Source organism: Xyrauchen texanus, chromosome 47 (assembly GCF_025860055.1).
Source record: "Xyrauchen texanus isolate HMW12.3.18 chromosome 47, RBS_HiC_50CHRs, whole genome shotgun sequence".
Classification (NCBI taxonomy): domain Eukaryota; kingdom Metazoa; phylum Chordata; class Actinopteri; order Cypriniformes; family Catostomidae; genus Xyrauchen; species Xyrauchen texanus.
The window spans coordinates 12485514-12509974 of record NC_068322.1 but is presented as its reverse complement, the minus strand read 5'-3'; the positions used below and the strand labels follow the sequence as shown (position 1 = coordinate 12509974).

Sequence of the window (24461 nt, the reverse complement as noted above, 5' to 3'; positions counted from 1 at the left end):
ATATATGTCAGCTGGAGTTTTCCATGTTGGAAACGAGTAGGTTTTTCACTTAAACAAAGAGATGCTGCATTGTTGTTGAAGAGCCTTTAAAGTCAACAAGCTTAAAAATGAGTTGGGTGGAACTTTATTTTATCAATCAGGAATTGTATTGTTTTGATGAAAAAGTAAAAACCCTACTTTTGTGGAGATTTGGGGACAACTTCTTTTAAGAAAGGATATTTAGGATATTGGTGAGGATTAATCAAAAATAATTATAATTACCTTTATATAAAGAGACGTTTATGGTATGTCCTCATTAAGCTTTAGAAGGAAAGCGTGTGTGTGTGTGTGTGTTATTGATGTTTACTGGTAGGTTTATGTGTTTTCCTCTCTGATAAATGTGGAGGACTCTAATTCTATTCAGAGGTGTCTGAGATCATCTATTGGTCAAGCACCTGAGCTTTCACTGCTTGTGACTGAAGAGCCACAGTGAGATGACTTCCTCTCAAAATGAGAGTGAAGAAAATATCCAACACTACTCAGACCAGCCACAGGCCATGAGGCTGACTCTCAGACTGAATGCACTGAGAGAATGAAGCGCCTCTATCTCACAGCACTGAAAATATAGGGATATCAAAAAATGAAGAAACTGTGGCTCAGAGGTCAATCTTAACCTCAGATTAAAACCAGGAACACCCAGTGGGGGAGGAAGAGAGAGAGAAAAAGGAATGAGGATGAAAGTATGAGTTTTGATGGAGAGAAAGAGATAGAGAGATATGGTGGCAGGGGAAATTGTTGCAAAAAGAAAGAGTATGAGAACATTTGAGCAAGAGAAGATTGGATGAGAGGTGGAAGCATTGGTGCTAAAAATAGAAATGAAGAGGAGAAAGATGGACGGATGAAAGGTCAGACACACAGACACCCTGGAGAGAGAGAGTGAGAGTGAGAGGGGAGTTCTGTCTGTCACACAGGAGGAGGGAAGGGGTGCCCTGCAGACACCCATCCCCTTTACCTGCCTCGACACATAGTCAAAACAACCTCTTGACAATTTGATTTAGATTTATGATACTTGAATATTTTTTTAATGTAATTTAATTAAAATATCCTAATGTAATACAGTTTCAGACTAGTTGTTTCAAACAAAAAGTCACAAAACCACTTGTGACTCACAATCTTGTAGTTACTGTTATATAGCCACATTGACAACTTCCCTGTTCAGTTTCTTCCCTATACAACAGACAGACAGAGACAGACAGACACTCACTTGTATATGCATGGCTTTGTCCTCTCCAGTGGTCATGTGTAAAGACTGAGAGGTGATATATGTGATATATGGACGTGCTAGCAACATTCCCCTGCTAGACTCCCATGGGTAATCTGTCCCCCTCTTTCGCCATACAAGGGGATTTTAAAAGTTAGAGCAAAATGATCTGCAGCTCTCTTCTCTGCAGGACTGTAGGGTAAGAGGTGACAGAGAATCTTTTGGCCTAATTATATATTTTTAAAATAATAATATAATTTTACATTTATGACACAACTAAAATATGCCAAGATGAAGTTCACACAAACCAGCAGAGAGATTGATGCAATTGCACAAAGATTATCTGCGTTACAATCAGGGAAACAATGGCTTGAATTGTGTTCTTAAATTGTGTATTCATGTCCTACAATGTGTTATGGAGTGTTAAATGAGAAAATTCATGTAAAAGTTTTTAAGCCAATTTAGAAGTTCAGATCATGTTGGTATTAAGCTGGTGTATTCAAAAGCCATTTTATGCTGAGATGTTCGGAAGTCTGTGTTTCGTGTCTAGTTGTTGAATGGTAAAGTTAATTTGGCTGGTGATAGCATTGCCACAATCAGTGTGTCAGAGCAGGTTTGTGCTGCACTGTTAGAGCCCTGGTAATTAAAATCGTGCCGCGGTACTGATCGGCTGATTGTGAAAGAGAAACCGGAGGGACGAACGGATCAGGAAATCTGATTAGGTCTCTCCTCTGCAGGGTTCCACCTGTGAGCTCCCCGAGACACCTGGGCCTGGCTTTGTAAATGCATGCACGCACACGTGTTTTGCTATACAGAGCTTTTCAATAACCTCAATCTCATAACCCGGCAACCAAACAAAGCCTTTCTCTCTAGTGAGCATGACCGCTCGTGGGGTGCAATGTGTTTACTGCGGAACAGGTTCTCGTCCTCTCGTTAGTGACAGAAATGCCATGTTAGCAGGATCAGTTGCCTGGTAGCAGTGGTACCATGAATATAAAACCATCTGAGGAGTTTGTGTCTTTCCAAACTCTTTGCCTTTGTTCACTAAGAATGAAGTGGGGCACTGATGGTGTTGTTTGTTTGCACACTCTGTCTGCGTTGTTTTAGCACCCAATTCACTTTTGTAATTATGCAAATGTAATAATGACACAAAAATACTCACAAAATTAGTGATGACAGGGCCAAAAGCTTCCAGTGCACAAACAATACAACAACAAGACAGAGATAATAATAATAATACAAAAATACAAAATAGAATAAAAATAAAAAGTGAATAGAAATATAGGTGTATATATAGAAATACACAATAAGACAAAAATATACATATAGTGTTTACAAATATAAATCTGTTCTATACAGTGCAAGGGAATGCTATGCAGAAGAGGTAGGATATCTGAAATAATATAACTGACTAGGCTGTTTATTGCACATAATTATAAATAGACAAGGTAATGAGACCAGGTTGGGTATGTAAGGTATAAGGCAGGGGTGTCCAAATGCCGGCCCACGGGCTGCGGCCCTCTGACTGCTCCGATGTGGCCTGCGAGAGACTTAAGAAATAGAACAGAATAATGCCCGGTATGGAGAAATGATTTGAAATTCATATTCTGGGCACTGGATGTCGATATCACGTGCAGCCGCTATTCACAGCGCATCATCACTGCTAGTGCGTTCTGTGTTGTCACTAGCCTTATCCATTGGCAGAGTTCAACAGGAGTTTTGTACACTCCTTATTTCCAAGGATGAAACACCCCGCCAAAAGAATGGTGCATTTATTAAGGATTGGTATCAGGTTAGATCCATTACTCATGTACTTATTCTTGTAAAAATGACCTGATACCTCACATCATACAAATGAGTAGAGCTACTGCTCTGCGAGTGGCTGAACAGAGTTTATTGAGCACACACAGACACGCAAACCGAGCATACTATTCCAGAACATCCTCTGTAGCACTGGGAAGTATACTGTAATTAATTGGTTCGTTCTAATATTTAATTGAAAGAACAATAAATTGGTCACACCCAACACTCAGTAGCAGATCTATATGTTCTTTGCAGCCACTGAATGGATGTCAAAAACATAAAAATTTGAATAAATGAGTATAATGTTTTGTATAAGACGCATCACTGTTCAATTATAAGAGTTCTTTGTGAGTGAAATACCATACCCTGTAGGGCCTACACAAGCATACTACAGAGCAAAATTGTGATTAAAAATAGTTTAATATTAAGTGTACAATATAAAGATTATGCATAGTGGTAATCTAATAGCTTCTAGATTTTTTTTTTTATTATTTCAGTGATGCAGCATGCAGCACCTTATTTTTTTCTGCATTTGGCCCCTGACCAAAAAAGTTTGGATGCCCCTGGTATAAGATCTTGCACTTAAATACAGTGCATCCAAGTGGTACAACTGTTAATTAAATTGTACCCTGAATATGACCACTAAAATCTATATTCCCCCCACACACACACACACACACAAAAAACATCTTGTTATTTGTTGCTTAATACTCAATGCTTACCGTGACAGCATATAAAACCTTTCAGGACGTGATCATCTACAATTCCCCAGCTTAGCGTCAGCCCATTCAAAAGGGTCCTTTACAAAACTAGCCGCCTACAGCTAAATATCAATGTTCCATTTGCAAAGTTGGAATTTGCAGTTTTCTTTCAGCATTGATTGACATTAAGAGACATCCCAGTCCACCCACTCTCTCTGTTTACTACAGCGCACTAAACTCAGCCAACGGAGGCATTGAAAACAAAGCAAAACTTCATTCCACTTTCCTTGAATATAACAAGCTGGAACACGTCAAACGCTCACAGTGTGTCAAGAGTGCTGATGCACAGGTACTGTCTGAAACTCTCCCGGGGGATTTTGTAAAAAAAAAAGAAAAAGAAAAAAAGAACGAAAAAACAATAGCTCAAAGTCTTGAAACCAATTCACTTATGGTAGCAAGGCCGATCTGCTTACAGCTGTTGACACGTGCTACTCCATTTCTGTAAGGGTTTAAATGTCATAGATCAATATCTGCACAACAGAGTAGCTCCTGGCTTATGAAGGGTCTCTCGGGAGAGCATTTCATACTGCCTTAATCAGAGTAGACTTTACTCAAACACTGCACGTGTCTAGTGTCCCGTGAGATTAGAGACAGGACGTTTTTTGTACTATCAGATCTGCACCTCTGCAGCCAATGCTGTCTCATTGTTTCTTCAAGTTATTTGTAGTTTCTTATGTCACAGTGTTTTTGTCTTTTTTCCATTTGAAAGTATCTAAAAATCATATAAAATTTGATAGAAATATATAAGATATTTATATTTGCTTTCAGAGAATGTATCTTAAATATAAGTGTATTTTTTCACTTGTTCATATTTCTGCCAGTGCAGTAAAGACAAAATATACTTCTTAGAAAGCAAGTCTAAATATTTAATATGTTGCTTCTCAGGTAAATGTATCTTGTTTTAAGGATTTTTTTATATTTTCAAATGTTAAATATATATTGAATATTATATTAAATATTCTCTGAAATCTTTTTCTTTTGCAGTATAGCTCCTTAAGTAAATACATAAGGAGTTTTAGATATTTATAATGGAAAACAAACCTGAAAAGGCAAATCAATAATCCAATTTTATTTCTTTATTTATATTTTCTTCTCTGTGACAAGGAGGAGGACGGCTGCATGTGGCTTTCTCTATCCCGAACCGCCGTATCCAGCTGCCTTTATGCCACTCCTTGGCTGATTAATGCAGATTGGGGGCCGGGCATGAGTAGTCAGCCTGGACCCGCCCTCCTCTTCATGACATACACTCTCTCATCTTAGTTAAATCCATCTTTAACTAAGATACACACAGTGACATGTATTATGATTCTTTCCGTCGTGAGCCATCATGTTGTAATCTTGCTGCAGCAAGTGTGCGCAAGGGACGAGCGTCCCCGCACGAGAGGGTTTATGAGCCGGGAGAAGTTCGAAACGCTATCGTTCTGTTTTTCACACGACTCATATAAGTAGCTCTGACCCCTGACCCCACAGAGAAATGCCAGTTTTGGAGTTTGTGCTTATTTACACAACCCACTTATTTGAACTTTAATAAAGGATGCATTAAACGTATAACGCCGGGCTGTTTCATTTTTAGATGCTCTGACAGGCAAGTTTTGCTCAAGTGGAACACCAGGTCCGGCTTCGATTTATTTTACGTCAGGATGACATTTCATCTGTATTTACTTATTTTGTATTTTTGTAGTATAATTCCCTCATACTTTGCGATCTCCATCACCGTATGTTGTTTGGAAAGTTTGAGGTGCGTCTGAACTGTGAGTTGTGTCTTCCTCTCCTCAGTCAAGCGTGAGCTGCAGTGCCCCTCTTGCGCTTCATTGTTAGAATTTCCTATTATCTCATGTTACTTTAAACAAGATCAAATGACTATTTGAAAACTGATTTTTTTCAACAATTTTTTATTGTCAATAACAAAGATTAATTGTTTCAGCCTTATTTGGCAGTGTTGATCTGTTTATTCTGAAAGCTGTTTATGAAATTACCCCAATAAAGGAAAGGTGTTTAAATTAGCACACACATTCTGCTCTATGCATAAGTTGTGTAAGAATGTGCATGTAAATGCGCTCAGTGACTTTAGTGCTAGTTCTCAGTTTTGCTCTATATCAGTGCCGGCTCGAACTGATCGTTAATTTAATGAGCAGGAGCAAACATCCTGTGTGCCATGGTGAATAGGCTTCTGCTCTGTGTAAATAGTGTATTCTTGGCACCGCTGTTGCCCTCACAAACCCTCTCATTTTGAAAAGGAACATCACACCAATGACTTCAGCTTGTGGAAGAAAATCATACGGAAAGATCACAAGAATGCTTTCACCACGGTTAAATTCAGGGTGTGTGAAAAATTATCTCTTTTTCTCTGAAATGTTTTAGCTAACAGTAGGCTTTAGCGAGGGCTGCCTTGTGTCTTCCAGTGAAAAAGTAAAGCGTTCTCCCGAGATTGGCGCTTACGTGCTTATGCCAATTATTCTGAAATCAATGGCCATAGCTAGAATAAAAATCAGAGTTTCAAAAGGGCAGCCATTACCAGTTGAACGCCATGCGAGTGCAGTGTGAAGGATTTCATTGAGTGGGGATTATATGAAGGTTGAATTTTTCTTGTAAATTGTTTGCACACTTTGCAGTTAAATGTACTCCAATGAAAATATTGCCTTTGGTTTTACCCAGTTAATATCAACATAAGGTTCAGCACAGAATGGTTTATTTATATTTGAGTAAATATATTTACTGTATGCATTATTATCTTTTATGCACTCTTAGTATTTGCACTGCATAGAAAGAGTTTTTTTTTTTTTAAACTTCACTGATCAACACCATTAGCCTTAATCTACAGTGATACCACTGGCCTGAAACCAGGGCTTAAGTGGAAGTTTGTTTTAAGCCAAAAGAAAATGGTAGTTTCCATGGATGCTGGGCAGTGTTGTATTCACATTATGAAACTGCAGAGACCCTGTGGTAATGGCTTTCCTCATCACCTCCCCTTCTTTTTGCTTAGCTGAGCTTTACCAGTCAGTCTGCAGTTCTCTATTATACTGGCCTATTACATTAGGATGGTTTTGTACCAATTACAACATTACTGAAAACCATGTTCTTTTTAGAACAGCTCTGGTTTTACTCAAAAAGAAAAAAAGAAAAAAGAAAAAACACTTTTATTTCGATCTTCCAGATTTAGCAAGAGATAATACATAAATTAAAATAAAGTTGGGAAAATTATATAAATACTTTTTTGCATGTTAGCAATTTTGCACTTTTAACTTCATCTGTTTTGTATTGAAGACATTTTGAGTAGTCTGCACAATACCTTGGTGACGAAATGGCGAAAAAAGTGCTGTTTACCCTGAATGTTTTTTGTTTGTTTGTTTTTTTGGCTTGCATTCTTAGCCTTGACCATGCTGTATCGCTACTGTATAATTCACCTTGTAAACTGAGATATCTCAGATAGCTTTTTGCTGATTTCACAGCCCATGACCACTAGGGGGGGTGTGTTGTGAGGCTATGCAGTGTTTTTTAGAGGTATCACAGGACATGTGGAGTAAATTTTCAGGCATATATCTACTCAAATAATTAAAGGGTTATTCTGGATTAGTACTAAGACACCAATGTGAGGATAATCTTTAAAAAAAAGAATTGCAAATAAATAGAGAGGAGGTATTTCACTTAAATAGTTTTTCTTCCATCAAAATTAGATATAATATACACACGTCCACACACAGTATCTGTGACATTATAGGTGAAGTTATGACAAATGTTTAAATAATGTCAGAGTCCTGCCTTGGCCCCAAAATTAAATCTAATTAATTGTGTGATACACAGATTAACTGTGTAATCCAATCAGGATTTAAAGCATGTAATCCAGTTTCTTGCTATTGAAATTAAATGCAGTAAATTGTATTGTTTTGTTCAAGCCTCAAGAATTCACAAAGGTAGTGTGATGATGAACAACTCATTTCATAGGACAAACCCCATTATGAGAACATTACTCTATGCACATGATATAATACATGATTATACGTGTTAACTGGTTGCCTTATGTTTCTAATACAATCTGAATAAATTGATGATTACAGCATAGACTTCAATACCCATGTTCAATATAATGAACCTTTTTCTAACAATAAGTTTATATCAGTGTTTTAACATGTCTATAAGCATGTATGCTGTTCATACATTGATACGTTTAGAACTAATAAGCAGCAATTTAAAGGGATAGTTCACCCAAAAATGATCATTGTCTCATCATTTACTCACCCTTATGCCATCCCAGATGTTTATGACTTTCTTTCATATGCTGAACACAAATTAAGATTTTAATAAGAATTTCTCAGCTCTTTTGGTCCATACAATGCAAGTGAATGGGTGCCAAATGTTTGAAGCTCCAAAAATTACATAGGTCAGCATAAAAGTAATCCATAAGACTCCAGTGGTTAAAACAATGTCTTCAGAAGTGATATGATAGGTGTGGGTGAGAAAGACATCACTTTCACATTGTTCTTCTTGTGTTTTTGGTGATTTACATTCTTAATGCATAATGCCCCCTACTGGGCAAGGAGAAAAATCTAAAGCAAAAAAGTATTAAAATATTGATCTGTTTCTTACCCACACCTATCATATCACTTCTGAAATATGGATTAAAACACTGGTCTGATGGATAACTTTTATGATGCCTTTATGTGTTTTTGACATCACAATTTTGGCACCCATTCACTTGCATTTTTTGTACTTAAAGAGCTAAAATATTCCTCTAAAAAACAATAATTTGTTTTCTGCAGAAGAAAGAAAGTCATACACATCTGGGATGGCATGAGGGAGAGTAAATTTTCATTTTTGGGTGAACTATTCCTTTAAGTTAAAAGTGTGAAAATAACCTTTCTTCTTTCCTTTATTGTCCCGTGCCATATTTGACCTTGGGTGCAGTTTCAATATATATTTTGCATAAAGCTGTTTAGAAAGCCATGGTGTCTTTTCCTTGTGTATCTGTGACCAGATACTCTGCTTTCATTCCTCCCTCAGCCCTTTAGCATCTCCACGTTAACACAAACATGCATGCTAATAGTCTTCCCTTGTGGATAATTTGTTAAGCTGTGGTTGTGATAACACCCGTCCGTCTTACCCAGTCCCTCCTGTGGCCGTGAATCTTTTGGCCCACTCTGTTTATCTCTCTTGGGGCTCGACCGGGGCTTCACAAGACCCCGTGCAGGTCATTCTTCCACTGTCCACACACTGCCTTCCCCTAACACTGCAACTCTGCCTGGTCGAAATCCAATCCCAGCCAAATTAACCAGCCCGATCAGCGAGATTAGTTGGCCCACATGCTGAATAAGGCCTTGGCTCGTGTGGAGGGTTTTCACTTACTTCCCCCTCTGCTTTCTTTTCTTTCCTTTTGTTCTGCCCTTTTTTCTCTCTCATGTTTTGACCCAAAGCACACAGAGGGCCCCAGAGAAATTGGTGCAAAGCAAGAGGGCAATTTAAACCATACTGACTGAGAGAGAAAGAGAAAGCTCTTTACACTGGTGGCACACAATCAAAAGAAGGACAATTATTATGTCTCTTTTGGTGCGAATGACCTTAGGTTGACATAACTTTTGGTCTGATGGGACTGTGTGTGTGTGTGTGTGTGTGTGTGTGTGCGCGTGCGTGCGTGCGTGCGTGCGTGTGTGTGGTTGAATGGGATAGTCCAGAAGGGTAGTTAAATCGAGATGCATCTTCACTAGAGCTGTGTGTGCGCGAACATTTGCGACATCAACAACAGATGTTCAGATATAGTCATGAGACCTCCATCACCGCAGTCCAACTTTGTAAGGATGTTACAGCTCTCTGCTGAGTCAGCAATTTACAGCACAGAACGTCCCCTACAGCTGTCTAACAACTTAACACTTTTCCCCTTTGCTTTATTCTGTCCCTTTGATGCTAATCGTTGAGTAACACACTCTTTTTTTCTCTTTCCCTTTAGATACGAGTTGATGGTCCTTCTCACGGTGCTTTACAGTACGAAACCATTCAGGTTGTTGACAATGGACCAATCCTGCGAGACATGGCCTTTTCTTCCGATCAGCATTTCCTGTATGTCATGTCGGAAACACAGGTGAGTCACTCTATTTGCTCATATTTGCATCACGATTTACTTTTACAGAGGCAGAGCACATAGAGGCTGGGAAGGGAGATAAGAGGGAGATAAAATTATATCAGAGTTTCTGATGAACGCGATTTCACTTGCTGTAATTACAGCTTGAGAGGTACGGTAGAGAGAGTGCTACATTTTACATTATAAAAAGTGACAGGGGATGGATTGCTGGATTAGACTTTCACACATTCTGTGTGTCCAAAATACCCACACAATTTACTCATCATGATGTGCTGGCTGAAAATGGCCCCAGTTGGTGTAATGGATAGAGTAGATTTGGCTCTGACCGGATATCTTTAGCACTACTTAAGCTTGTAAATCTCGACATCAGAAAGAAACATTGCATGCTTTTAGAGCTGCACAAACAGCCTTACTCACATAACCTGTCATCAGACCTGCTACTCAAGCTTTTGTTTCTTGTGAAATGAATAATCATTTCCATAATAGGCAAAAGATATCTACAGTCACAAGACACCATTTTGATCACTACACTATACAGAGTGGTAACATGCAATGATTATTTTAAAGATCTATTCTATTTAAAGGGTTTCATGATGTGCCTATGTGGCGTGTGGACGTGGTCATGTGTCGGTCTGCGGGAGAGAGACAGGTGTTAGGGTTAATTATGAACCAGGTGACATGCCTTACTGCTCTCTTTCTCCCGCAAGCCGACACATGACCACGTCCCCATGCCACAGCCTATTAGTTATGTTGTGATATATGACCTCTGACCCCTAGACGATCTAGACTGCACCACTCAATCATATGATAAGCTTCTCTCCCACTCACACACACACACACACACACACACAAATAGCAAGTGCATTTAAAGTGAAAAGATACTTATCAGTGAACAGAATATCAGTGGCAAATTCAAGATACCATTTTACCCACAAATCCTTTTACTTCAATACAAAGCTACTCTAATGCCAGGCTCAGGCCAGAAAGCAGTCACTCAGATAATGTCAAGACTTATAGCTACAGCTATAAATCTGAAGACTCATTGAGTAAAATTCCCTTCACTAGCTGTCTGGGTCAGTGGGCTACATCCTGGGATTTGGGGCACAGTACAGGAAGAGCTACCTAATCACATTGTCTGGACACTGCTTATCATTTGCACTAGACTGTGAAAGGTGACCAGCGTATACTTTAGTTAAACGACAAGCTTAAATTGTGTCTGGGCAAACTGCCTTTTTCACCAAAGTCTTCCAGTATACCACATAACTCTACTACCAGTTATTGTCAGTGTCCTTTTGTCTTCTATACAAATAATTTCAATAATTTGTCACCTGGATACAGAAATGTAACAAGTATCTATAATTTTTAGATTACTCTCAACGACTTTAGCTATACTGTAATCATTATTTAAGCTAAATTGAAAAAGTTGTTTGACTTAAAACTATGCCATTACTTGCATCTTTTGGGAGAGGAAAGATAGTGTTGTCTTTGACAGTAGCTGGACCTGAGGTGTATCTGTGGTGTTCTGCCAGCGAATAATCTCATCCTGTCGCAATTAGCCTATTAGCCCAGTTATAGAGTTGTCATCTGGTTTCTGTTTTGTCCCAAACATCAGGGGATCACATCTACTGGGGAATCATGCATATATTTAGAAGCTATTTAGTGTACATGCACTGTGACGTCCCACCTGACGTCCACCCCCCAGATTCAGATCTCGCTTCACTTTTCATGTCTCTGTGTACACTTCCATTTGCTTTGCTGTGAAGAACAGGGGGAATATTAGACAAGCAATTTTTTACTTTGGTTTCTGTCTGTGCTGGTCTCTTGTCTCTTGATCTCTCCCACCCTCACATTTTCTATCTTGCTCTGCTTGAGGTGTCCACATTAATATTTATGGCTCATAACAAAATGCAGAAACTGTTTTAGTGACTAGAGCCGGTACATCTGCTCCATGCATGCACACATTTACACTGTTACAAAACCTACGAAAATGCTGCATTTGTAGGCATCAAATGTGCACTCCCCAAAGCTACATAGCTTTTCTAAAAGGAAGGCAACTTAAGTATGATGCCCCCTAAGATACTTATTTTATAAAAATTCTATGGCATTGTTGCATGTATCCTTCAATGTGAAGGCAATTTCAAAATTTGCTGCAATGAGCTGAATGAAATAAATCCATGATGGTGGACAAAGCGGGAGAAATATTATTTAATACTGTAATTATTGATAAAACTGGTTATTTAAACCCAGTGTTTTGTGTGTGATGTGTGATTTTTTTGTTTATTTAGGATGTTTTGTTGTTAGCTTACATGCTAACGTTAGACTCTGTTGGAAACAATTGCAAGTCAAATCTCCTGTGGTCTTGGCCTGAGGAGTGCTATTTGCATAGAGTTTTTCCAAATCAGTCACTAATGAGCAGGGCTGGACTGGTAATCTGGCATACCAGGCATTTTCCCGGTGGGCCGACGCACTTTGGGGCCGATCAGGGGCATACTGGCCATCGGGAGAACCGAGCTGGCCGGTGGGTTGGCCACGAAACGTGGCGAAAGGTCCGCTATAAGCTAAAATGAGCCGCCGCGTTATGCAGAACTTACCACAAAATGGCACCGCGATATGCTGAAAAGGACAGCGTTATGTCACATTGTAATGTGTTTTTTGGAAAAAATTTATGAAACACCTGTGGCTGTTTCTTTTGCTTTGCAATGGATTAAGCTGTGCGCAGGAAAAAATATAGGGTTAGTTTATCCTGGAACAATTATGAGCAGATACACAAACTCACATAAAACTCCATACAAATTCCCTGTGGGAATGCAGGACAGAAAAACAAGAACAGAAAGTTGATAATCTCCTGCTGGTCCATTATTAAAAAGAGAGAATGAAAGAGTGTTTGGAGGCAGGGTGATAGTGTTTCTGAGCTGTGGATGTCTGTGTTAGATGTGTGATTAGGGATGATTGGATGAACAGTGCTCAGGTTAGTCTGGGGTTTGAAAGCCCACAGTCCTCTCACAGCATGAGTCACTGCTGAGGTCAACTACAGCCAGCACTGCAAGTGTGTGTATGTGTACATCATTGACAATGATCCCCAAAGAGAAACCAGGCTTGTTATATAAGATGTTCGCACACAGTGACATAGAGAAATGTTGGAGTTTTCCAGAGTGTTGTTATGCAGTTGCTAATGTGTTCTGAGTGGTTTTTAGCATGTTGCTCTCTGGTTGCTAGGGTGATCTGGGTGGATGCTTACAGGCCAGTGTCAAAAGTTTGCTCCCCCTTGTCTCTGTTATTCTGATTCATATAACAAGGGAAGTTTTTCCCATTCTATCATCCCCCAGACAAAAATGATTATCCCATTATTCAAATTATATACAACTATTTTAACATACACTCTATGCTATGTGCCTAGGTACATATGTACATACTGCAAATGTATGTTTACCTTTTGATATGTATAAATGGGCAAAGTAATGGTTTTGTGCATTTAAGTGTGTGTGTGTGTGTGTGTGTGCGTGCGTGCGTGCGTGCGTGCGTGCGTGTGTGTGGGCAGGTTTAAGTGGTTTACGAGGTTTACATTTTAGGTTACAAACTGGTAATTACAAGGGTATTATTTTATAAATGTGTGCCCATAATTAAATTAAACACACATACTTAAAACACACTAAATGATGTTTTGTTGAAAATGTAAAAAGTTTTTGTTGAGGGTTAGGTTTAGGGGTTGGGTTAGGGGATAGAATCTAAAGTTCATACAGTATAAAAATAATTATGTCTATGGATATAATAATGATAGCTGCACCAGTGTGTGTGTGTGTGTGTGTGTGTGTGTGTGTGTGTGTGTGTGTGTGTGTGTGTGTGTGTGCAGAATGTGTGCCAGTCGACTTTTTCCTTTACTGATCTCTCTGTCTTTCTGCTTTCCTTTCTTTCACTCCCTCCTCCCTCTCTTTCTCTCTCTCTTTCTAATTAATCCCCTGATTAACCCTCTAATTAAATCTGGCTACTTTCCTGTATCATTTTAAACAGCAAGATAAATGCATCTTTTTAAGGAAAGGGGCCAGACTGTCTGTTGAGAGTGATGCAGATTACAGTTATCAGAGCTCACAGCTAATTATTGCGCTTGGCTTTTTGTCCACATTTGTTATCCTTTCCTTCAGGGCTAAGTGTTTTTATTGTAACTTTAGACAATGTCAGTGTCAGCCGTGTGTGTGTGTGTGCGTGTGTTTGTGTGGTCAGAGGGACATCTGTGAGGGGTATTGACAGAGGCCTCTGCTATAGTTCCTCCAGCATTAAATGAATGACAGGGAGGTACAGAGCTCAATGGATTTACACAAATTGCCGGTCTTGGAACATTAGAGCCTTTTGTTCTGTCAGTACCATCCAAATTGGAGTCGTGTTCTCTCCTACAGTTTTCTGTCATTTTACACTGGATTTTTGGATCATTCTTTTGTGCAAAACACGTCATAGGTGAGCGTGTATGCCTGGGCTTTGTCCTGCCGGGGAACGTTGTGTCCGCAATTTAAGACAAGTGTTGCTTCAATGGCTTCATTTAAATCTAAAGAATCAATGCTCATTTTCACAATTTCAGGGAAATTAAATTGATGTCCTGTCTCTCTGTGTGTTTCCCATAACAGCTATATGTCACAGTGCATTATGGGTATTGCCGGGGCAGGTGGCTTCTCTACACTCTCATGCTTGTGGCGTATTCATAATTCATGAAGGGCAGGTTGAAACTGCAGGTTGTATAAATGTTAATAATTTAAAGTGTCTCACGCCGGCCAGATAGCTCAAAATAAGTACAGGAGTCAGCAGGGACATGGGGATATAATGATATTTGAAAAAGTTTGGTCTTGATTTCATAATTTTGCGCTTTATGTGTAATGTATTCAAAACTGATGCCATCTCGTTTCTGTTTTCTCATTCATCAGTATTAGATTTAAGCTGTTTGGGCAAAAAGTTCTGAGCGTCCTGCTTTAATTCATTGTAGAACCATAGAAGTAGCATAGAGCATAGGCACATCGGTATCATAAAAATAAACGTAAGGGAATAGCATACCTTAAATGAAAACTGTTATAGTCTTCCACGCTGTCAGCGAAGAAATCCTTACAAATTATATAAGTTATAGGCTATATTTTTAGGTTGTCCTGGATGAATTAATGTAATATTGTTCATTGATGTATATGTATTCTCACACACTGGCTTTGAGTGGTATTCAATTTCTTTTTTCCAAAAAAACATTAATGTGAAAAATTTTATTAAAATGATCAATTCCTGTCCTTAGAATTGTGAAACAGCATTGTAATTGAACGTATTGTAATTCTTAGAAAACTGCTATTTGACCTACCTCTAGCTCAAAGTTAAATCCTTTCATCATTCACATGAAAGGCATCTGCTACCTCATCAGAAAAGTTTTAATAAAGATGACCTTTAATTTCATTTACGAGCTGCAATCCCATATGCGATGTTCTGCATAAATCCCCACGTGTGACATCCGGTTCATGCACGTGTTTCTTTGTGTTATTGCTGTGGCCTACTTACCGGAGATGGCTGCTCATTGTGTTTGAGTGCATAGAGATACTCAATTTGCCTCTCTGTATTTGGAACACTTTTGGGGGACTTTCAGCCAACAAGAGTGAAAGAACTTATAATAGGAACTTCTGGTGAAATAAGAAAATACATTTAAGGGATGACTATAAGTTTACAAGCACACACATACAGTAGCAACACCATGCAACACACTGTGGTACAGGTTAGTGGATAGAAAATCATCAGCTCTGTGTGAAACATTAGATGAGTAGACAAGAGTTGGATGTGCTGTTTTTGTTAGTCTAGAAGATTTTGTGTGGTTGCTCTGATAATCTCTATTGTGTGTTAAGTGATGTGGTTCTGTTTTTGGGTGCCTGTAGGCCTAATGATGTCATCTGGACAGAATCAGCTCTTATATGTTTGTGTGACAGCCAGGAGGGGAGCATCAAGGCCTGAATGCAAATCCAGTTAGCACAGTGAGTGAATTGGTTCACAGCACACATAATTGCATTTTCCATCTGTGAAGCCCCAAGGGTCTGGAAGGGCTGGCTTTAACACAGCAGCCTGCTAGAATGTTTAACCATGACTATGAACAGCTATAAGACCTAAGCACCTGCTGTAGTTCTTGGCATGGATGCGTGTCAGATTTGGACCAAACCTCCTCACAAAGGTGGTTCAGAGTGATAAAGTGACTGATAAAGGTTGATGGTTATGGCTTGGGTTAGAGTTAGTCTATAATAAATGTAGAATTCTGGCTCAACCAGTTGGCATGAGTTTGGGATGGGACTAGGCTACTTTGTCTGAACAATGACTAATGGAAATTTTGGAAAACCCATTTGGAAACCAATGATGGGTATTTTTTTTTTATTTCAACATGTGTAAACATGTAAACATTGTGTATGAGAATGTTATGTGATGGTTTGTCTCTGTGGTTTGAGTAAGTATGTGTGTTCATGAGATTGTTACTGTGCAGACACCTTAGCGCTGCTTTCCCTGTGATAGCGAGAGAGGAGAAAATCACAACTCATATAACCAACGTTCATCTTCCACTATCACACACTTATACACATGTATAAATGCACTTTTCATGACCCCCTTTGATGACCAAATTAATACGATATCACTTGTCAGTCCGTTTGCGGGTGTTTGTGGGTGTGTATAAGCCATGAGATTAATTTCAGATGGACATTGATGGATTAATTTCATAAATCAGCTATGATGAGATGTCATCTGTCTTCTGCTTCACTGGTGGTTTAACATCCAAAAATGGGAAAAGACGTGTGTGTGTGTGTGTGTCAGGTATAAGGTACAGTACCTATGTTTGCCACTGTGCTTATGTTGTTTATACATTTTATTATTATTTTTTTATGGTGTTTTTGTTTGTTTGTTTGTCTTTTGTCCCTGACAATGCTGTTATACAGAGAGCTTCTATGGCTGAAGATCAGCTAATGTTTGTTCAGCAGATGATTGTCTGGGCTGATCTTAATGTGTTGCATGGCTGATATTGTTCTGTTGCAGGGCAACAATGTTGCTTCTTCCCTGAAGCCTGTTGATTCTGTGACTCATCAGTTCTTGCAAACACATTACGCTAGTGATAAGGGCAACATTGTGATGAGCCTAATCTTATGACGGTGAAATATCCATTTAGTGGTGCTAAAATTGAGTTGATATTTCTCCCAAACTCATGAGGTTTTTAAGGTTAATGTTTTACACAACAATACCTAACTCCCTACCCTAAACCCTTTACCTAAACCCAACCAATAGTGTCAAAAAAACAAATGTGATGTGAAAAAAGCAATTTATGAAGCAAAGTATTATTTTTTGGTGTTTTTATGATACTTTCAAGTCAACTTGCACGCTCTTCAAGCCACGTACCCTGTATCGCAAGAGCAACACTCTATCATTGAAGCTACTGTGCAATTTATTTGCGCTTGAACATGTTCATAAATATAGCTGGTTATGTAATACAGTTGTTAAGAAGCATTGCCTTGCAAGTCATGAATTATATTTAATGTGTTTTGATGTCATATGATAGCACTGTGTGAGGAAAAGTGAAAAGTGTTTTTGAAATGAAAATCAGCTATTTAACTTGTAATTTATGTGAAGGGAATAAAAATTACTGTTGATGTATCACCTCTAATGTCCATAAGGAAACTGCTGCGATACATACAAAGAGCCTCATAAAAAACATTTTGCAAAAATATTTGGTATAATAACATGTTTCCATGAGACCAGTTTTGGTCTGACACACACACACACACACACACACACACACACACACACACACACACACACAAAGAAAATCTTTTTAGCTCTATACACCACCACAATGGATTTGAAATGAAACTAACAAGATGTGCTTTAACTGCAGACTTTCAGATTTAATTTGAGGGTATTTACATCCAAATCAGGTGAACGGTGTAGGAATTACAACAGTTTGTACAGGTGCCTCCCACTTTTTAAGGGACCAAAAGTAATGGGACAGATTAACAATCATAAATCAAACTTTCACTTTTTAATACTTGGTTGCAAATCCTTTGCAGTCAATTACAGCCTGAAGTCTGGAATGCATAGACATCACCAGACGCTGGGTTTCATCCCTGGTGATGCTCTGCCAGGCCTCTACTGCAACTGTCTTCAGTTCCTGCTTGTTCTTGGGGCATTTTCCCTTCAGTTTTGTCTTCAGCAAGTGAAATGCATGCTCAATCGGATTCAGGTCAGGTGATTGACTTGGCCATTGCATAAAATTCCACTTCTTTCCCTTAAAAAACTCTTTGGTTGCTTTCGCAGTATGCTTCGGGTCATTGTCCATCTGTACTGTGAAGTGCCGTCCAATGATTTCTGAAGCATTTGACTGAATATGTCATCAATAAATACAAGAGAACCAGTTCCATTGGCAGCCATACATGCCCACGCCATGACACTACCAGCACCATGCTTCACTGATGAGGTGGTATGCTTTGGATCATGAGCAGTTCCTTTCATTCTCCATACTCTCCTCTTCCCATCACTCTGGTACAAGTTGATCTTTGTCTCATCTGTCCATAGGATGTTTTTCCAGAACAGTGGGGGCTTTTTTAGATGTTGTTTGGCAAACTCTAATCTGGCCTTCCTGTTTTTGAGGCTCACCAAAGGTTTACATCTTGTGGTGAACCCTCTGTATTCACTCTGGTGAAGTCTTCTCTTGATTTTTGACTTTGACACACATACACCTACCTCCTGGAGAGTGTTCTTGGTGTGGCCAACTGTTGTGAAGGGTGTTTTCTTCACCAGGGAAAGAATTCTTCGGTCATCCACACAGTTGTGTCCGTGGTCTTCCGGGTATTTTGGTGTTGCTGAGCTCACCGGTGCGTTCTTTCTTTTTAAGAATGTTCCAAACAGTTGATCTGGCCACACCTAATGTTTTTACTATCTCTCTGATGGGTTTGTTTTTATTTTTCAGCCTAATGATGGCTTGCTTCACTGATAGTGACAGCTCTTTGGATCTCATATTGAGAGTTGACAGCAACAGATTCCAAATGCAAATAGCACACTTGAAATGAACTCTGGACCTTTTATCTGCTCCTTGTAAATGGGAAGATGAGGGAATAACACACACCTGGCCATGGAACAGCTGAGCAGCCAATTGTCCCATTATTTTGGTCCCTTAAAAAGTGGGAGGCAAATATACAAACTGTTGTAATTCCTACACCGTTCACCTGATTTGGATGTAAATACCCTCAAATTAATGCTGAAAGTCTGCAGATAAAGCACATCTTGTTCGTTTCATTTCAAATCCATTGTGGTGGTGTATAGAGCCAAAAAGATTAGAATTGTGTCGATGTCCCAATATTTATGGACCTGACTGTAGTAGTTATACACCAACATGTTTTTTTTAAAATTGCCAATAATATATTGTATCTAGAAATCAAGATGGCCAAAATAATGATAGCAAATATGACATATTCACAATTGCTGAAAACTGCTCACATTTCTTTAAAATTGTTTAGAAATATAAAATGTGCACTATACATTTGACAAGGCAGAACGACCACTTCTTTTGAATCTGGTAATCTCAAAAAGTGCCAAATATCAGCAGATTAATTGGCCTGCCAATATTTCAGTCAATCACTAATACATAGTCTTACGGACAAATGTAGGCTGTTTCAAACCATATTTAGCAGCCTACCTAAAATTATTAAATGGACACCATAGGTGCTTACAAATGTTTGAATTGATGTTTGAACCTGTGTAGTGGTAGACAGCTGGTACGTGAAAGCTGTGCAGTGTGTATACCTTACTCAGCTGGAATTAAGAGACATACTAACGACCGAGGTTAGAGGCCATGGCTTTATAGCCTAATTGTAAGTGCGTCTGACTCGCATGCTGGGGATCGACGGTTCAAATTTGCTCGGAGCGGGTCGAGTAGGAACGGTAACACTGGTGCCGTTACCCGGATGGGAGTGAGGTTTAGGGGGGTGAGTGTAATGTAGCCAGCTGGTACTTGATAGCTGTCCAGTGTGTTAACCTCACACTCTTGGCCTGAAGAGATGCACTAGCGACCGACGCTAAAGGCCATGGCTTTTCTAGCTTTCTTGCTAGTGCGTCCGACTACCATGCCGGCGAATCCCGCTTGGAGCAGGTCGAATGGGACCATTGACATATGCATATGATTCTCAAAATGCTGTGTAGGTACAGGTTTTGAAACACATTCACAAATTGTATTAGTTTTAATGTTAGTTCATTAATTTGCCTCAAAGATGTACAAACAAACTGCAAGAAGTGCTTCTCAGTGAACCAGAGGAAGTTTGTTAATGCCAGCAGAGGAGTGCTAAGCTATATATATATGATCCCAGTAGATTAGACTCCATAGTAAACCACAGCTCAGCTAAGAGAAGATGGAGAAACTCAGGCAGTCAGTCATGTCTGCAGGATTTACTAAAGGATTTGTTGAGGAGAGAGAAATGGAAGAGGACTTTATATTTGATTAGGTTCATGGAGTGATTAATGTGGTTTGATGACCAGGAATTACAAAGCAGTTAATGAAGAGCCCACTATTAATTTAACATGTTGTACCGGGTCTAATATGTGATCTTTTAACTGAGCAGAACACACTGTGATGGGGAGTTTTGAAGATCCACCCCCTATTATTTGCATGCACACTCACACAGTGATGGCCCTTTCTGATTAAACAGCAGCATTAATCTGTTGGGCAGTTTCGTTTGTCAGTTTCCCTCATTATCTGCTGTTCTCAATCCTCTTAGAAAGCTCTCAGACAAATGACTAATAATCTAACAGATTTACAACATAATGAGATTCCTGCACCCACTCCACTCCCTTTCCCAGTGCTCCAGAGGGCAGTGGGAATCCTCTTTCTAGACATATTTGTCTTCTTCCTCCCGTTGTCTCTCTCTCTCTATCGCCATGGAAAGTGTGTTAAAGTGTGCTCCGTTCTGGGCAGAATTCACAATCATGCATTACGAATGGTAGAGAGCGCAGATCCACTCTGCTCCATAGAAGTGTGCTGTCCATAGTCTCACTCACTTCATCAAAGAGGGATTTTTGTATGTATGGTCTGGGGTGATGTACATTGTTGGGAAAACCATTAAACTCCTTGACAAAATTGTCTAAAAAAGATCAAATAAATCCCATCCCATTCAATTTCTCATAGAGGAATAGAACAACTTAGAAATATTTAAAGACAAACCTGCCGTGAGCTCTGAGGTTGTTCATCAATAGTATATGCTTCTGTTGAAGCCAATTGACATTGCAGTCTCAGATCATTACTGCTTATTGTTTTACCTTTTAGCTGATAATGTAAAGGAGAGGATAGTTAAGAAACTTTATATTAATACATCGACTTCAGCAATGTTTGTGAATATGGTTCAACATCAGTCAATATACAATGAAATGCTTAACTGAAAAGGTTAATAGAGTCAATGTTATGATTAAATAAACTCCAGATGCTATAACTCCATTTTAATGGAAAAATAAATAAATAAAATAATACAAAATAAAAGTTTAACTAAAGAAATGCTTTGGAGAAATGAATGCACTTTCACTTTAAGAGAGAATGCTGCAAAGCAGAGCACCTCTGTTGGAAAACTGTTCACCACAAAAGTTTACTGAATCACATTCAGAACTACAACAATGTGGAACACTCTGAACGGCTGACGATTTGATTCCAAGATTATTAATGAGAAGAGGAACAATCCCAGAGTACTTTTTTCTACTATAGATCACCTTTTAATCCTCTGGGGCCGACGGACGCGCCGGCGCGTCCTGCTGGATTTTGTTCATCTTTACAGCAGAAACAACATCAAATTCTCCGTCATTTTGGGGCATACAGATAAAGGTAAAACATAATTAGAGACTATAAAGGGTCTACTTTTATTTGTGTACACTCACAATAACAACAAATCCTTGTGATTTTGTAAAATAAAGAAAATTTTCATTCGTGTGTTTGCAAGCATATTTCTGAAACATGTCACAAAAATTAACTGAAACTCCTTGAATACTTATCACACAAACATGAAACATATGTCTAAAGAAAGCTTAAAATGTCTACTTTTAAATAATACAATTAAAATTTAAAACAAATATTCTCCTGCAATGTAATCTGTATGAAACAAAGCGATGTAAAGTTTCTCCTGGCTCAGCTAATTATCTATAATGTGATCACACCCACGGGCAGAGGGCGCTATTCATGCAGTAATGTGCTGAGGTGATCAATGCAAATGGTGAACACCCCCAACTGTGTCTTAGAAACATCAAGTTCATTCACATTTCTGCACATTAGGAAGATGGCACAATACACAGGTTAGGAAAGGTCCACATTTTCCTCAGAAGAAGAGTGGGATGAATGTTTGAATTTTGAAGAGAGACTTGATCCAGCCGAGGATACAATTTCTAATGAGTCATTTAGTTTTACTTACATATTAGTAGCCATGCTATTTTATATAAACATGTACATATTTTACTAGTGGCACTGTTTCCAGATTTGCCAGCCAGGATTCAGAGTATTGAAATTTGAAATATGACTCCTAATAAGCAAGTTTTAGTTACATTTAAATGCTGTTTCGGCTAAAGCAGGAATTTAAATTGTATGCTGTATGATATAAATAGATATATGATATGTAATATGATATAAAAATTATTTGAATGTTTAGATTATTTTAAAATAGTGTTTATGCTGCCTCATTATCATCAACAAAGCTTGTGCTTGAAAATATGTGTTCGGGTGTAAATGTGTCAAATGTGATGTAAATATGCCCATATTAAAAAATCAGCATAGTATAATGATTTCCGAAGGATCATGTGACACTGAAGACTGAAGTTATGATGCTGAAAATTCAACTTTGATCACAAGTTACATTTTACAATATATTCAAATAGAAAACTTTGAATTCTGTTAAATTGTAAAAAAGAGTTCACAATATCACTGTTTTACTGTATTTTGGATCAAATAAATGCAGCCTTGGTGAGCAGAAGAGACTTCTTTAAATGGTAGTGTAGGTCTAACAGAAATACATATTGTTGGCTCAAAAGAAATTAAACTGCACTAGGTACTCAGGCTTTACAGTCAAAGACAGCGGTGAAGAATATTGGTGTCATTCTAGATTGTGATCTGGATTTTAACTTTATGGACTGAGACAGCCCGCGGACGGGCCCTTAAATGTACAAAATAAAAGTATGCGATAAACAAAACTGCTGTGTGTACATTGATACACATGCCACATATCTTTGGAAAGCTACATTTCTTGATTTTCTATTGATATAAACCATTTTAAGATACAATCACAACAGCAGGTACAATCTGTATTTTTGTCAGACCACCAACATATAAACAACCAATAACAAAATTTAGGCAACTCACCTATGAAGCCTCATAGTATTCCACTGATCCATAACTTCCCGACAAAAACGGTGTTGTTTCATTGTCAAATGTCCAAACGATCAAATCAAGTAAAATGTTTAGTCCAAATCACATTATTACATCAATAAATATCCACAGACTCTTGTTGCATCATTTCAAAGCACCTGGCAGCTGTACCTAATCTTTCACATATTATCGGTAATAACTTCAGTTCAGATGTAAACATTTCCTATATCCGGTATCAAAATGGAAGCACGCACTCTGACCTTTCGATTGACACCTCATTTGACCCAATAGGAGCTTCCATGTCCTGTCCAAAGCCTTCAATACCCAACCACAGTCTGTGTCGAATGTAAGGGCATACCCACATTCCTTTGTTTACTGATCAAACCAATTACATCAAAGAGTGGAAATGACTGACGCATCGTATAGCCAATGAAATTCTGAAAACAGTGATGTGCGGCTTTAGTGGGACGATTAGAGCACGGTTCTGTAATGTGTGTGCGCAAAATTGCCTTGCCATTACGGAGTGTTTTGTGCATCTGTGCGTAAAAGTATTGGAGAGCTGTTTTGGAACTGTTTACACATTTGTCGATTTAAATATGGTGAAACGGACGCGAAAAACAGGATTTTCACTCCAGGATGTGATATAAGAAGCCATTTACTGTGAAAATGATGAGTTTGGAGATGAAATTTCTGAAAACAATACGGATAATTCGGAGGCAGAGGAAATGTTTATGGAGAGATGAGACATTGCTCTGGACAAGTAAGTGTTTTCTTGTGTTTTATAACATATATTACTGTATGTTCCGCATAAATAAGCTTTAGTTTGAATAATGAATACACATTTTGTAATTACCCTTTGTCGTGTGTTTCCTCAGTGAGTGTTCGAACCGTTTGTGCGTGTTTTTTGTATTTGTTTGTGCGTGTGTGAGGTTTTAGTTCATTGTTTGTTTCAGATCTATTGACATGCTATATAGATGTTTTGTATATTTACTGTAAATATGTATATATATATATATATATATATATATATATATATATATATATATATATATATATATAAATGGACGTGAAATATATATATAAATAAATCAATAAATATAAGTTGAAAATAAGAATATATGTTGTGTTTGAGAGTCTATTTGTTACAATGCGGGGAGGTGGGGGAGGGTAGGCCCATCTATTTGTTCCATAGTACATTGGCAAAGTATACAGTATTTA

At 38.5% G+C, this 24461-nt stretch overlaps 1 protein-coding gene across 2 annotated transcripts in view; it reads left to right on the top strand.

The window, feature by feature from the left end:
• LOC127638792 (plexin-A4) overlaps positions 1–24461 on the top strand; it is a 322817-nt gene that overhangs the window by 175847 nt on the left and 122509 nt on the right. For both annotated transcript variants that reach the window (XM_052120525.1, XM_052120526.1), the window contains one exon: positions 9743–9874. In XM_052120525.1, the coding sequence (XP_051976485.1) occupies positions 9743–9874 (132 nt within the window). The remainder of the gene's footprint in view (positions 1–9742; positions 9875–24461) is intronic.